Source organism: Protopterus annectens, chromosome 13.part0 (assembly GCF_019279795.1).
Source record: "Protopterus annectens isolate FY-2018-M chromosome 13.part0, PAN1.0, whole genome shotgun sequence".
NCBI classification, from domain to species: Eukaryota; Metazoa; Chordata; order Ceratodontiformes; family Protopteridae; genus Protopterus; species Protopterus annectens.
The window spans coordinates 1006386383-1006403394 of record NC_056747.1 but is presented as its reverse complement, the minus strand read 5'-3'; the positions used below and the strand labels follow the sequence as shown (position 1 = coordinate 1006403394).

Genomic DNA, 17012 nt, shown 5'->3' with positions numbered 1-17012 from the left:
CTGGCAAACTGGCGACTAGCTTAGCAGAAGCGTCGCTGGCAGCTTTGAACCTATGTTGTTTGTCTCTGTCTTTATCTTTGCACTTTTTTGGAACGTCGGTAGTCGGGTGGCTTACCGAAGCCATTTCTGGATAATTGAACAGAGTACCAAAATATTTAGATGCGAAAATGAACCGACGCTGAATAGTTCAAGGTTTGAATAAGGCACAAAATCGACAGTGAGGGACGTCGTCGTCTGGGCCTAAGCAAGGTATGCAGTACGAATGAAAATCTTTATGAGGTATTTGCTTTCCACAAGAAATACAATTGTTAACTTTTACTGACATCGGTTAAGAGGAAGAAAAAGGATCCCCAACGGGGTACTTAGCTTTGTTGAAGACTTCGGATCAGAAACGCGAAAATGAAAATTTCAGGAGTCAGCCAACCGGCACTTGCGAACTGCTTCTGCTTCAGGCACCGCAAGGCAAGAAGAACTGATGTAATGGCGTCGGCTGCATGCTTTATACCCCTGACTGACGTCATGGAAGATGAGCTAGCAACCAACACAGGGCCAAAGATTTGGGTAATCAGGCCGACTGAGGGCTACCTGCAAGCAGATAACCCAAATGTAATGACTGCAACAGTGAAACACAAAGAACATCTTGACTTTGATAATGACTTGAGTAATATGACTAAATTAAACCACTGTGATTGCAGTCCGTTTCTAAAGAGAACACTGCATTTCAGAAGGGGCAGAAAAGTAGTGCTGTAGGCAACATACACAAATAGCTCTAGGTATAAATGTTAACAAGATGTTGTGCACTAAATGTGACTAAGATGGTTACTTCTGATATGCAGGCTAGGCTCACTAAGCCAAATGGCTTGTTTATAGGTAAAGAAGCACAGTAAAATGGGTAACAAAATTTTCTGGAATAGACAGGAACACAGTAATAAGACAAAACCCACAAAGACAACAGAGATATAAAGCATCAGCATTAATCAGTGCATCACTGTTCGGTGAAAAAGGATACAAAGGGCTTTTTCTTATCATGTAAAAGGACAGCACATGAATTACTTAGCCCCACATTTTCAAACTTGCGCACACACACATATAGACATAAATACACGTTAGGGAGTGTTGATTACAGTTAACCAGTGCAATTAACTAGTTAAAAACTAATCTTGAAAATTTAAGTAAAACCATGATCAGCACAAATTTTATTTATTTAAAGGTCTTGAAATAAAGCACTAAAACCCTTCATTTTACATTACTATTTGTTCCAAGTTCTTTGGCTTTACTCTGCATACTGTACAGCGTAAACACCTTGTTTCTTTAAGTTTACTGCCATAAAGCACTTGAAAGTATTTTAAGTTAGTACAGAGCTCCAAAAATGATGCCCTCATGCATTCTGATGAATGCACTGCTTCAAAATATACAATGGGATCCAATTTATATACTCAACACTAGAGTTTTTCAGGGTTCGGTATACAAACTAATTTCCCCTGGTGACAAGGGCAGCGATTATATTATACTGGTCAAGATAATAAGTGGTTTTAAGTACTGTGAAGCTGAAATACAGGATTCATAGAAAAAAATATATTCACAATTTAAAACGTGAAAATAATACATATGTTTACAGCAGTCAAGGTTTATTTGGTCATCAAATTAAAAAATAAAAACATTACTCAAAGCATTTAAGTTAGAGAGAAATGATCTCCCTTTTAGGAAATTACCTATGTCCAGATCAGCTAAAAGCAGGTTTTCAGTTGGAACCATTTTAGTAAAATGATGGAAAACATCTTCTAAGTCCATTTTGTTGCAGAACTCATGACAGGATTACATCTGATTTCAGTAGTTCCAGGCCCCCATATGCACATCCTTGTCCAAGTACTTGACTGCAGGATAAAATACAGATCAAGTTAAGTTATAGCTAGCTAACGCACATTACTTGTACTCCTATGAAGACAAGCTGAATCTGCAACTTCACACAGATTCTGTTATAGCTAGTGGCAAATATCTTCTGCTGCATTTCTACTGACTTTCTGATCATATTAATGACTTCTGATCTTCACCCAGATTACAAGACAACTTTGGCAGTGCATAACACAGACTACATCTTTCATGAAAGTCAATCTTTTGTCTGTATGGTGTATTCTGTGTGTTATGTTAACTGATTCTACCAAACACATTTACCCACCATTTACCATCTAATGCCTGTTCGGCATTTCAGCTCATTTCTGTGGGTATATACAACTGTCTTCAGCATGTCTTGTTTCCCTTCTCAGCAGGTACACCATACAAAATTTAATAAACCTTTAATGCTGTAACAGTGCATAAACGTTAAGGCATTTTAAATAAAAACAAGTTGTCTTATAGGATACAGTACTAACTGCACACTTTCATGTGAAAGTTGATGCACACCATAACTTTAACTTAACTGCAAACATATTTGGTAAACAGTGGTGGAGAAACAGATATCATCCCAGCACTGTCACCACAGCAGCACAACTGTGAATCAAGGACTTCACTTCTTGATACAAGAACTGGCATCTGATCGGGGACCTTTCAAAACATAACGTACACATTAAGGATTTTCAGTCTAGTACAGTGCTATGAACAGGAATGGAACAAATGTCATTCTTTTTTCTCCTCTTCAGGAGCAGGCTCTGTTGGGGGCTCGTCTACAGGTGCACTGTTGCTCTCTGATCCAGAAATACTGTCAATTGAACCTTCTTCAGCCATGCTGTCTACTCCTTCCTGCATGCTCTCTTTATCATCTGGTGTGGATGTACTCTCTTCTCCATTATGTTGTGTTTCAGAAGCTTCCTCCGGAGGTGGCTCATCTGCAAAATTAGATGAAATTACAATGACATTTTATAGACAAGACCTGCATGCATACTGTATCACTAGACAGCTGAAGAAGGCAGAGAATACAAGATTAGAAAACTTATTTCCCCATAGAGGAATTTACTTATTTGCAGAGCAGCCTGTGCATACCTGTAACATGAGGCTAGGCATTCTTTTCCTCAATTCTTTTCTGCAGAACTCCAAATTCTCCATGTTGTTCAAAGGTCCACAGGTACTAAAGCTACTGATTTGTGAAGATCTTTAAGACACCTAGTCTTGTATTCCCATGGTAGGGTTTAACCCTTATATTTGGTATATGAATAATCCAGCGATGGGACAACCAAATACATGCTGGGACGTTAACATGTTTTTCCTACCCATAAGAGACAAGGATGCTTAACCAGGAATTAATTTGTAGTTACCTATCCATTCATCCCAATTATATTTGACTAGAGTAAGACAAGTAGCTTGCTTTATGTGGAGTGTAAGACTGTTTTGTACAAGTTGTATTCTCGGTAATACAGACCTATCCCTAACATGTTCTATTTATTAGAGATCAAGATCCACTGGGTGGGTGTTAATGACACCACTGAACCTGTAAATGTTTAATTTACACTACTGCGGTGGTGGTGCTGCAGTAGCATTGTCGCCTCACAGTAAGAAGTTGTCCTGTTCGATTCTTAGCTAGAGTGCCTTCTGTGTGGAGACATGCGTGAATGGGCGTACCTTTGTTGAAGGTTGTGCATCAGGGTCGGCAACTCAGCACGTAAAAATCTACTGCCAATCATCGGACCGGAGTTCTGCTGTGGTGACCCCAACCGTGAAAAGGCGAAAGACACAACAACAACAGAACGGAGTCTGCAAAAGATTTATATGTGAAACAGAGGATGACTCTCAGAAGCATGTATGATACAGAGAAGAGGGACAAGGCTTTGAGTTTTTATGACTTACGCCTTTGAACTGTTTTCAGTGAGAAAGCACTGTGATCATTCCAGTTGTAACAAGTGGTTGGACACGTACATACAAAAAGAGGATTATATGTAATGATTAATGCAATGAGTGCAGAGGACAGCGGAACAATTACATCCCCTTAATCTGAACCCAATACTTTTAGATGTGAGCTGTGCAATGAAAAGAATTTCTTTACAACTGTGAATACACAGTGATCAAAGGACAATTCACGGTTCCAGATCTTCAACGACAGGATCAGTTTTCAGGGGCCTGTTGTCAATGTGATAGTTACAAAGGAAGCCATGCTTGCCAAAGAATACAATTAAGAATAAAGTCGTATAAAATGCCCCAGTGAGGTCAAGGTATAATGAGTGAACAGCTTGACCAGTCCAAGACCCGAGCAACCCCTCCCCAACGAACTTAAGATCCACCAGACAAGATCAAGAGGTTGTGACTACTTAAAGCGTAACCTTGTGAGCACTGCCTAAAAATCAAGAACACATTATTGCATTCCTAATTAATCAAATAAAATGTTATGTCATGCGTGTACAGTTTTAGTTAAATCTAACAGCAATCAGACCCTAGTGTCACCAACTCAATCCTTTTCAACTAGAAAAGCAAATGAGCAATTTACTTTAATGTAATAAGCTTCAACTTAAAGTGACTGGGTGGGCTGCAAATGTATATCTTTAAACATTGCTGTAGTAAGGTCAGTTGGCACCTTGGACAGTGTCCCCAACTGTCTTCCTCCATTTGAAGTTGAAGACTCCTAAAAAAGGACAAAGAACTAAACGATGAAGACAAAAAAAGTTGTCTCAAAGTTGAGGACCAAAAGGTCTTCAGTCTATGCTAGCAGCTATTAATAAGTATGTATAATAGCACACTGTTACAGTTCACTGACTCAGTTATGCTTTATTTAACTTAAAAGCTCATTTACAAAGAGCTATAATGCATCTAATAGCTCAAACACCTTTACTAAACCACATGCAAGAGCTACACTAGCATCTTGCTACAGCTCATAATAAACAAACACTGTCAGACTCATTTATGACACCACAATACCAATATTGCTTTGCAGTAACCGATTGGTACCACTTCTACAGAGCTAACTGCAACTCCCTGACAGCTTTCACCTAGTACCTGGGGGCAGCTGTCCCTTTTGTCTCAAACTTCCAGCAGCTTTAATTAGAAGTCAGAAATGGGAGTATTTTGAGAAGGTATTGCTCCCCACCCCCACACACATAAAAATAAGAAAAGGCACAATCTCAAGACATACAGTACTGATTCTTGGGTCTTCCTGCCATGCAGAAATCCGTAACTGTCCTGATTTCCCGTTTTTGCTTCATCCTTAGGCACAGGCATCAAGGTTTAAGAAGAGTGTCCGTCTTGACATCTTTAAGTCTTTCTAGGCAGTGAACAAGCAGTCTGATGCCGGAGGACAGCATGATCTCCCAGCGGTCTACATTTGACTGAAAAGGAGGAAAAATAATGGATGGAGATAAAAGAGGTCTATCTCAGACAGCTTCTTTACCTCTTGCACCTGACAGGAGGAAGACTAGGTCAGCAAAGTGGTTGGAGGGTGGGAGCAAGTACTGCAAAACTGATCTACTCCAACATCTACAATTACGGTAAGTGGGACACAATGACACTACAGACTCTTGGGAGCTTAAAGCTAACAGGAGGGTTAGCAGGTTGTCTGTATGACATTCGGAAATAAGGTTTTGTAAGATGACCATAGCAAAACCTGCTCTACTCCTGGAGACATTGCCTAGGTTACAGCATTCTGTAAAGGTGCACACAGAGTTCCATGCGACTGCCCCTAAGATGGCCCGAGTAGAGACTCCTTTGGGGAAAGCAGTGGTAAATTCCCCGTGCCTGGTGGAGTGGGCTTAAATCTACCCAGGAACAGCTTTTCTACGATGTAACATAACTTAATGCAGTTTGCTATTCATTTTGAAATGGTTTGTTTGGAGACGCTCCTGCCCCATTTACCCTCTGTAAAAGCCACTAGTAACTGCTCTACTCTATTTAGGATTTTTTTCTCCTGTTTAGACAGTACATGATCTGTCCGTACACATTTCAGGGATGAATTAAGTGCTCTGCCTTGTTCTGTGGATTTCGGAAGACTGGTAGGTGGACAGCCTGGTTTAGAGTAAGTTCTAATACCGCCTTAAGCATAAAGGAAAGGTTTGTTCTGAGGGTTACCTTATCCATGTTAAAGACCGTGAAAGGTTCTTTGCATACAGGGCCTTGTAGCTTTGAAACCATCTTAGCTGATATGACAGCTATAAGAAAAAATGTCTTTCAGGTGAGAATCTTTGGACAGGCTGTGGAAGGTTCAAAGGGGGCAAGGTTAGTTTTTCTAACACAATTTACATTCCAGGCAGAAACAGTGTTCCTTCTGGGTGGTCTAAAGTGAATTACCCCTTTTAGGAAAAGCTTCATGTGGGGGCTCAAGAAAATAGCCAGAACCCTGAACAGGCAAGCTGAAATGGCAATGCTGAGTAGAAAAGTCCTTGTCTAAACAGGCCTGACAGGTACTACAAGACTGAGGTGATGGCTGCCTAAGAATGGTTAGCGTTCTTGATGTGATACCAGGTGGAAAATCTTTTCCATTTTGCCAGGTATGATTTTCTGGTACTTAGTTTCCTTGCTTTCCTTAGGATGGAAAGCATGTCCTTGTAATAGCAGGAATTCTTTGGTGACAAAATCCGATCCTCCAGGTTGTTAACCCGAGTATGGGTAGGTAAGAAAGGAAAGATCCCTTGCACTGGCTGAGGAGATCTACTTCCTGCTGTAGGGTGCAGATTCTCCCCCTGTTCAGTGACCAGAAAAACAGATGGAGACATTGTGTTCTAGCCCCAAGTAAGTCACACAAAAAGAATGGAAGTCCTGATGTGGAATCTGTGTGTCACAGCGGAGACAATTAACTTTCTCTGACACTAGTGAAATGATGCAAAGGTTCCCCAATGGGGTACTTAGCTTTCAGAGTCTTCTTTCTCTAGTGTGGACAAATGACGCACTGGCTGGCTCTCTGCTTGAGATCATGGCACCAGCTAACTACCCATACACCTAAGTGTAGGGACATCAGATAGGGCGCCCACCTGCTCCAGGAGGGAAAAGTACAGTTTTGTACCTACCATAAATGTAGATGTTCGAGGATCCACATTGCTGCAGTCCTAACAATTGGGTAGTCCGCTGTCCAGTCGGCCCGAATACCAAAGTATATGGCTGACGTCGGTCAGGGCGCATTAGACTGACGTCAGTACGTCAGGGTACTAATGCGCATGACCGACGTCATATCCTCAGTCTTTTCTTGCCCCAGATGTCAGAAGACCCTGAAAAGATAAGGCCAAAAACAAAAACTCCCAAAATACCTGCACCAAAAAATATATATATAATATATACACAAGTAGCAGAATATAACCTCACCTACACAACCACCCCTAAACACAGAGGGGAAGGAGGGAGGGTAAATTGGACTGCAGCAATGTGGATCCTCGAACATCTACATTTATGGTAGGTACAAAACTGTACTATGTTCTTCATTCCACATTGCTGCAGTCCTAACAATTGGGTAGAATCCCAAAGCAGAGGTAAGGGAGGCTGGCAAATCATAAGGAAGCAGGAGCTGATAACATGCCTTGCAAAATAGCTGTGGCAAAACCAGCCCTAGACTTAGAGTAGAGAGGAAGGTGGTAATGCTTAGAGAAAGTATGCACTGAACTCCAAGTAGCTGCCTCCAAAATATCCTTAGTTGCCACCCCTTAGAAATGCTGTTGAAGTGGCAGTAGCCCTAGTGGAATGAGGCCTAATCCCAGCTGGAATCTCTTTGCCATGATGGGAATAACAAAATGCAATGCAAAACCCAATCCACCTAGAAATAGTTTGTTTTGACACAGGCTTGCCCTGCGAACTCAAAGCAAAAGAAACAAACAACTGCTGAGACTGCCTAAAATCCTTAGTCCTGCTTAAATAATAACGCAATTGCCTGTGTACATCTAAAGTGTGCAAAATCTTTTCCCCTTTATTTTGGGGATCTGCATAGAAAGTAGGCAAATGAATAGTTTGGTTTAAAGCCACACTAGAAACCACCTTAGGCATAAAGGAAGGATTAGTACGTAATGATAACTTATCCTTATGAAAAATCAAAAAAGGCTCAACCGCCATAAGGGCCTGTAACTCAGAAACCCTTCTTGCAGAAGTAATGGCCAACAAAAAAGCAGTCTTCCAAGACAAATATTTCAATTCAGCAGTAGCCGCAGGCTCAAAAGGTTGTAGAGTAAGTTTCTCCAACACAAAATTGAGATCCCAAGCAGGAGTAGGAGCTCTACGTGGGGGTCTTATATTCTTTGCCCCTCTAAGAAATTGCTTGAACAAAGGATGCGAAAACAATGGTGGGTCACAATCATAGTGAGCTGAAATTGCTGCAGCATGAATCTTAATGGAAGAGAAAGACAAACCTTTGTCCAATAACTCAGTAAGATATTGAAGAGCCACACTCAAATTTGGCTCAAATCTCCAAATTGTTTGCTGCACTCCAAAATAAAAATCTCTTCCATTTTTCTGCGTACACTTTTCTTGTACTAGGTCTCCTGGCTTCCATAATCACATTTAAAACTTGTTGAGGAAGTTGAGACCTGCTGCCTTTCAAAACAGAATATGCCAGGCCGTTAGATGAAGAGAGTGAAGTTTGACATTGAGCAGGTGACCTTCTCTCTGAGGCAACAGGTGTGGAATCAAGGGTAAAGGCCATGGAGGCTTCTTTACCAGACTCCTCAGTAATGGGTACCAGTGCTGCCGAGGCCAATCTGGAGCTATTAAAATCATCCTTGGCTTGTCTTGTCTGACCTTTAGAAGCACTTTTGGAAGAAGAGGCAGAGGTGGAAAGCATACACATGAAGATTTTTCCAACTGAAAGAAAGAGCGTCCACTTTCCAAGCTGTGTGATGAAACTTCTTTGTGCAAAACTTTGGCAGCTGGTGGTTTAGTGGAGAAGCGAACAGATCTATGTCTGGAGTTCCCCATGACACTGTCAATTTTGAAATACATGAAGATCCAGTTTCCACTCGTGGGGATCCATGATTTGTCTGCTTAACACATCTGCTAAGGAGTTCTGTGCTCCGGCAGAAACCTTGCCTGAAGAGTTAGTTGCAAGCTGAGCGCAGTCTCCCATAAAATCATTGCTTGCCTGCACAATGGGTAAGAATGTGTTCCCCTTGTTTGTTGATGTACCACATGACAGTTGTGTTGTCTGTTAGAATCAACACCTGCCCTGGAAGAAGTAACTCCTTGAAAGCCATTAATGCAAACTGGACTGCTAACATCTCTTTCATGTTGATATGTAGATGCTGTAGTCTGGCAGGCCACTTGTCTTGTATCCACTTTCCATTTAGATGAGCTCCCCAAGCAATGTCTGAGGCATCTGTCGTTAGAATCTGACTCGCCTCTGGCCGGGTCACAGAGAGTCCCTTGTTTAGGTGACATTCCTGAGCCCACCACAAAAATTCCTTTTGAATGCAAGGTATTATTTGAATGACAGTGTCCAAATCCTGGCAGTGCTGTGTCCATACATTTTTGAGATACCATTGTAGCTTCCTCATATGCAGTTTGGCATTGGGAAGCACCAGAATACAAGATGCCATGAACCCTAAGGCTTGAAGGACTGTCCTTGCAGTCAGCCCGGACTGAAGAGATAGTTGATGGAAGTAACTGGAAAGATTCTTTTGTTTGTCCGGGGTTAAAAGGCCATCTGGGCTGCTGTATTCAGTCTCACACCCAGAAAGCACATGTCTTGAGAGGGTACTAGACTGGACTTTATTTCGGTCACAGAATACCCTAGGCATCTTAGCACTGCTATGACATATTCCAGATGCTGTAGAAGGTCTTCCTTTTCTTGAGCCAGAATCAGGCAATCGTCCAAGTAAGGGTAGATTTGAATCCCTTGTAGCCTGAAGTAAGCTATTACTGGAGCCAGAACCTTCGTGAATACTCTGGGCGCAGTAGATAAGCCAAAGGGCAATGCAGAGAACTGATAATGAGAACTTCCAGCTCGAAAACGCAGATACTTTCTGCAACTTAGTCTTATAGGCACATGAAGGTAAGCTTCCTTGAGATCTAAAGTTACCATCCAGTGATCTTTGCCCAGTAAAGGTAAAAGCTGTTGTAACGTCAACATTTTGAACTTGGGAATGTCCAGATAAATGTTGAGGATAGATAAATCCAAAATTGGTCTCCACGTGTTCCCCTTCTTTGGTACTAGGAACAGGCGAGAATAAAATCCTAGGCCCCTTTCTGGCACAGGAACTGGCTGAATGGCCCCTATTTGGAGTAACATAGAAATTTGCTTGTGCGCCTCTTGTCTTTGTAGAGGAGGAATGTCTGGCATGCCTTTGAAAGGAGGCAAGGTATGGAAATAAAACCTGTAACCGTGGTGAATGATATCCAGAACCCATCTGTCTTGGGTAAGTAAATCCCAATTTTCCTTGAAAAGAGACAGCCTTCCTCCCAACGGTGCTGCCAGGCGAGAATGAACTGGCAGCTGAAAAGGCAGGTCATTGGGTCTGCTTACGAAAGGACTGACCCCTGCCCTCACCAGAAGTCGGAGCAGGTGAACTCCCTGTCCTAGGTCTAAAGGAACCCTGAGCTCTGCCCCTACCACGTCTAGACCTACCCCTAGACTGGGAATCATAAGCAGGATAAGTCCAACCCTTAGCAGGCCAATTTCTACTAAACTTCGGAGGCTGTACCTGCAAAAAATCTTTAACAGTTTGCATAGATTTAGCCTTGTCCTCCATTTTCTTCAAAACTGCTTCCACAGGCGAACCAAACAACACATCAGATTGCAAAGGAGCATCCAAAATTCTTGTCTTAACATGCTCAGCTAAATTCTGATCTCTCAACCAGGCATGCCTACGAAGAACAGAACCAGTGGCAGCCACCCTGGAAGAGGCCTGTACAGCATCAAAACCACATTGCAAGGAATGTTTACCCACTTGTTCAGACACATGAACTAAATCCTGCAACTCTTTACAGTCAATACCTTCCGCTAGAGCATCCACCTTAGATTTCAACTGTGAAAGAAGATAATTCTGATATTTTAACATGTGGAACTGGCAATTCAACGCCCCATGGCTAAAGTGGAAGAAGTATACACTTTCTTTCCCCATCTATCCAAAGCCCTTGCCTCTTTATCAGGAGGGACAGGATTTTTAACAACTGAGGCCTTTACACCTTTAGGCCCCTGAGAGACAGTTTCAGGGTCTGCCCTAGGACTCTTAAAAGATACTTATGAGCTTCAGGCACCCTATAATATCTATCCGGTTTAACAGGGGCAGGAGGCAAAGAATCAGGATTCAGGGAAGCCTCTGCAAAAACATCTTCCACCACATTCAAAACAGGAGGTATAGCTAAAGGCCTATGCTGGGGTAAAAATAAGAACTCCCTAAGCCTTTTCCTGGAATCAGAGAAATCTTGGCCTTCCCATTTAAAATGCTCCCTCATGGAATGCAAAGTCTCTGAAAATGAAAAATCCTCAGGAGGAGAAGCTGACGGAGTAGAATCATCCACATCAGAATCAGAATAAGGAGGGAACTCCTGCAAGTCTTCAGCCGAAGACTCAGAAGCCTCCGAGCATTGCTCAAAACTCTCAAGCTCAGGTTCCACCCTTGGCCTCTTATCAGGAGGGGGCATAGAACCCCTTATCATAGTAATCAAATCCTCTGCCATTTTAAGCATATGTTTCTTAGGCAAAGACCCTGAAGCAGAAGGAGAATCCCCCACTGAAGCAAAACTTGGCCTACCCCTTAAGGAAGCCTTGGAAACAGAAGTGGAGGCCCTAACCACCTTAGGAAGTGAGGGAAGAACAGCCACCTGAGAAGCCCCCTCAGCCTGGCCTACTTCCTGAGAGGAAACATCCTGTAACAGTAAAGTCTCTCCCTGAGACTCTAAAGAAACACCTGGCAAAACCTCCGGCTCCACTGAGCCCTCTAAAGAACCGACGTCTGGGACTGTCGGTTCTTCCCCTCTAGGCTTTGCTGTTTTGTCCTTGCGTTTTTTAGCCGAAGCCGGCGTCGGAACATCCGACGGCATTTTATAGTTACAACGCTTACCAAACACTAACCTGGCACAGTCTAACCTTCTCTTAATAGTGCGTTTGTTAAATCTAGCACAAGAACGGCATCCAACAACGTCGTGCTCAGGCCCTAAACAAGGTATACACAAAGTATGGTAATCCCTATGAGGTATCTGTTTCCCACAAGAAATACAGTTATTCACTTTTTCTGACATCCGGTTAAATACTGAGGCAAGAAAAAACCAAAATATTCCCCAACGGGGTACTTAGCCAACTTTGATTCGGTCTGAAACTCTGGCTTCAGAAATTTTCAGAACGCCAACCTGCACTCGCAAAAATGCTTCTGCATCGGACCATGCGGCAAAAAAGACTGGGGATATGACGTCGGTCATGCGCATTAGTACCCTGACGTACTGACGTCAGTCTAATGCGCCCTGACCGACGTCAGCCATATACTTTGGTATTCGGGCCGACTGGACAGCGGACTACCCAATTGTTAGGACTGCAGCAATGTGGAATGAAGAACATCTATTTTCCGGTAGTTGGGTCGGTCAAGGGCTTCCACGGCAGGAAATCCAACCAGTTAGGACTGCAACAGTGGAACACTAAAATTCAAATGCTGACTCAACAGAAGGCAGCCACGAGGATCATCCTGGGTTTGTCTACCCTGACTTCTACAGGTCAGGAATCCATACAGAAACCAGTTTGAAAGAGAAAGCAACACTTTTTCAAGTCCATGTCTACTGAGTTCTGCTGCAGAAGATCTACAGCTTGTTCTGGTGAGAGACTAACAGGTGCACTGAAGAGTGCCCCCCACACATATACACTCTGAAGGGTTAGGTCCAGGAAGACCTCTCTCCAGAATCCATTTGTTGGTGTCTAGAAGATCCCTTAGAGAATCTGACAGGACCTAGAAAAATAAGCTGCAAGGGTTAGCTCTATTTCATGAGACAGCATCCAAATCTTTCTCAAAAGGCTGCACGGAGGGTAGGACTATGTGCCCCCTTGCTTGTTTAAGTACCACATCACTGTAGTGTTGCAAGGTCCCTGGCCTTAGGTTCTGCTGAAAAGCCTTTATGGCCAGGTACACTGCTAGCAGCTCCTTCCTACTTACCTGCTGAGGTGACTTGGTGACCAGCACCTTTAAGGAACCGAAGGAGGCCCACCAGGCTATGTCTGAACTATCTGTGATGGTCTTGCCTGCTTCTGGTAAAGACAAATTTTCCCCTGGATTCTGCTCTACGAGTTCTTCCACCATAGCAGCTCCTACTTCAGGCATGGAAGGACAGAGAGCAGGGTTCCTACAGGATGAGAATGCTGTTCCCAATAATTTTTAGGAACCAATGAAGTTCTGTCTTATGTAACTTTGCAAGTGTGATTATGACAATGCGGGATGTCATGTACCCCAAAATCCACAGAAATTCCCTTGCTGGGAAGTGTTGCTTTGGAAGCAGACTAGTCAGGTTAGCCTGTCAGGAAAGTTGTCTAGGGGGAAAGAAGGCTTTCTGCTGGGTCAAATCTATGTTTGCACCCAGAAAGAGGATCCCTTATTTGAGTAAAGGTTAGTGACTTTATGATTTAAGGTGCGACCTACCTTCTGAAAGCAGTCTACAGTGATCTGCATGGTGTCTAGGGTCTCTGCTGTGGATTTTCCTTAAATGAGAGACTAAGTAGGGTAACTATGAACTCAAGAGTTCTGCAATGTGCTGTCAGAGGAGCTAAATATTGTGAAATCTCAAAGCAGTGAAGAGCCCAAATAGTAAAACACATAACTGGAAGGGACAACCTTGTTGATAAAAACTGTAGGTATTTTCAGTGTCTCTCTTTTATGGGGACATGGAGTTAAGAGTCTTAGTTCAAGAGTGACCATGACGGCATCTTGGAAGATCACAGGCAGCAGTTTTTGCAACATAAGCATTTTGAACTCTGGGATGATGATAAACTTATTTAGCTTTGTTAAGTCCTTGTTTAGTGCGAGTGTTCTGGGGGCCATCTCCTGGATTTTCTGGGTCTCTTGCCATAGGGAAGCCTCCTCTTGTCTTGTATAGGGAGGAAAAGGTCAAGGTTTTGATGGGTAGCATGGTGTAGGAGTAAGCTAAAATTCCTTCACAGTTTGTTTTCTTTTTTTTTTAATCCACTTTCTTGAAAAATTGTTCACAAGGTCATCTGAAAAGAAATTCCTTCTCTAGTGGAGCATCCAGCAGATGTCCTTCCATTCCCATGTTGTAGTATTCATACTTTGGGGGGTTTTGCAGCCCTTAGGCAGCCCGACGTCGGCTCCTATACAAAAGCTTAAGCCTGGCTGCCTTAGATGAGTGGGACGTCACATGTAGGGCCATAAACCATTGAGTATAAATGTGACGTCAGCATGCACAAACCTCAGAACTCAGCCACAGATGACTATTACTTTGACCGCTTCACTCCTATGTCCGAAGACTTCTAAAAGATAAGTACCCCCTTGGGGTTTGCCTTTTACATACTTACTTGAGCTTTAGCTTGGTTGCTGTAGTTATTTTTCTTTAGCCGATGTCGCAAAAAGAGTACATGTAGTTGCGTGCGCCAGATTCGGCACAAAGACTTCCACGACCACTGTGTCGTTTGCTTAGGTAAAGAGCATGACCACAAGACCTGCTCTATTTGCCAATCCCTCATACCAAAGACCTTATGCAGCAGTCTGTCCGCTTTAAATCTATTTAAAAAAAAAAACAAAGGCTTAAACGTCTCATGCTTAGGATGGATCCCGAGTTGGCCGCCCAAGCCAAACAACTGCGGAAGAAGGCTAAGGTTTGCAAGGCTTTTCTTGATGCCACTCCGCCTTCGGATGCCTTGCTGACTACTGTTCTAGGGGCCTAAGGACACCCGATTACTCAGACAGCTCCGCTGGAAGAGGCCATGTCAGTACCCACGAAAAGCATGTCAGCGGAGTTGAATTAGATATCGGTCATAACCAACGTTGAGGGGGAACCATTGCTTGACCGGCCAACCGAGACATCATCTACACCAGCGCAGGCCTCTGTTTCCCTGCCCACCAAGATGCACTCTCCTCCTATAAGGAAGCATAAAACTAAATACTTGAGCCTGATGCCTCCGGCAGCCCCAGACTGGGAGTCCTTCACGTCCTCCTTGATGCAGGCCTTTATGGCACTTAGGTCTACAGGTCCTACTCCCACTAGCATCCCTTTACAGAGTCCTGGGCAGGCTTCTGCCTCCTCCCTGCCTTTAGCATCTACTCAGCAAACAGTTACCCAGGAAGACCCAGACCAGTTTTACTCCTCCTCTGGGGAATCTGTCTCCTGTGTTTCACAGATTGCCTCTCCCATTCACTACTACTCACTTGAACAGGACTCTATTGAAGGGGACTCCCCAGCTGAGGACTTTTATCATTTGGGGAGCCCATCTAAAAAATGAAAGAATATTTCAAGTGGGATATGCCTTTAGTCTCTGAAACCCAGAAGTGATGCTTTGAGCTTCTACAGCTTGACCCCCCTTCACCTTCAGCCATCACTCCAGTACTCCCAGCTTTCTCGGATGCCTTCACTTCTGTTTCCAAGAACCCAGGCTCTCAACCTCCTGCCCCTAAGAGGGCAGATAGGTTTTTACAAAGTCCCTGATGACTACACGTTCCTAATAAAGCCACCTTTGGCCAACCCAGCTGTTATTGCAGTATCCCCAGACAGACAGTCTAAGCAGTTGCCAGTAACTTCTGCTTCTCTACTGCCATCCGATAAAGACAGCAAAACCATGGACAGGACGGGGGAAAAAGGTATACACCTCACCTACCTTAGCTTTCAGGGATATAAACTTCCAAACCCACATGGTTAAGTATGCCCTAGACCTAGTCACTCAAGCCTCCACCTTGTTGGCTACCACCCCGGACTGTTCAGCCAAATCTGACATTTGCTCCAAATTGTCCCTGGCCACCCAAATAGCCAGACACTCTATCCACTGCAGCTATGATGCTGCAGAAGCAGTTGCCATATCTGCTGCCACTGCATCCACCTTGCACAGATACTCCTGGCTCAGACTAAAACCTCTGCCAGATAATTTTAAAGCCAAGATCATGGATGCTCTTTGGATAACCTTTTATTTGGCAAAAATGCTGCAGAACATTTTAAAATGTACAAGAAAAAGCAAGGAATTGCAGGACATTAAGCACCTGCTGGTGTCCCCACTACCCAGCCAAAACATCCTTTGGTATAAGGGCAACTTCCACATCTAGCCCCTCTACTGCCAGACCATGTAGGGGATCTCAGAGACAACCTTATCTCAGACACCCTCAAACACAACTCCCCAACAAACAGCCCTTTCCAGATAGAGGGGGACCTTTCTCTGCATGACTGCCTTGCCCAAGTGCCCCTTGTTCATCTGCCTTACTCCAATGCCTCCATTTTTAGAAAACCATCACTGCAGATCAGTGGGTTCTTTCCATCATCCAAAAAGGATGCTTTCTTTCCAGGAAAAAAAGATCTACACCAATAAGTATTCCTTTCCCTCCCAAAAATCAACTCCCTCTACTTTCTCCCATCCTGCAGAAACTAGTCTCCCAAGGAACCGATTAACCACTTCTCTCAGGTCAGGAAAGATGAGGCTTCTACTCATGCCTCTTCTTAGTCCCAAAAAAGGATGGTCACTGGAGACCTATCCTGGACGTCTCTTACCTAAACCTGTTCCTGCAGGTTCCCTCCTTCAAGATGCTCTCCTTTCAAACTCTTTTACCCCTCATTCCACCTCAAGCTTTCATGGTTACCCTAGACCTAAAGGATGCATACCTGCACATCCCAGTCAAACCCTCCCACAGGAGGCTCCTACGCTTCTCTGGGCCGCCTCCTCATTTTCAATTTACTGCATTGCCTTTTGGATCGTCTACGGCACCCCGAGTTTTTACCAAGTGCTTGGCCCTAGACATCGCCCATTGCAGAACCAAGGGAATACAAATCTACCCGTACTTGGACGACATTCTCATTTTGGCAGAATTACAGTCCACCCTTCTGGCAAATATCCAATTCACCATGTCCCTTCTAAACAACCTGGGTTTCGCTCTCAACCTCCAAAAATCCTCTCTCCTCCCAGAACAGGACTTCTGGTAAGTTCTTAGAAAAATGAAAGTACTCACTTGCCTTATTTGCATCCAGAGGAATCTATATGCAGAACTAGTAGTAGT

At 43.5% G+C, this 17012-nt stretch overlaps 1 protein-coding gene across 3 annotated transcripts in view; it reads right to left on the bottom strand.

The window, feature by feature from the left end:
• Positions 1 to 1173: 1173 nt before the first annotated feature.
• SMARCE1 (SWI/SNF related, matrix associated, actin dependent regulator of chromatin, subfamily e, member 1) overlaps positions 1174 to 17012 on the bottom strand; it is a 970790-nt gene continuing 954951 nt past the window's right edge. For all 3 annotated transcript variants that reach the window (XM_044055001.1, XM_044055002.1, XM_044055003.1), the window contains one exon: positions 1174 to 2822. In XM_044055001.1, the coding sequence (XP_043910936.1) occupies positions 2614 to 2822 (209 nt within the window). In that variant the 3' untranslated portion in view covers positions 1174 to 2613. The remainder of the gene's footprint in view (positions 2823 to 17012) is intronic.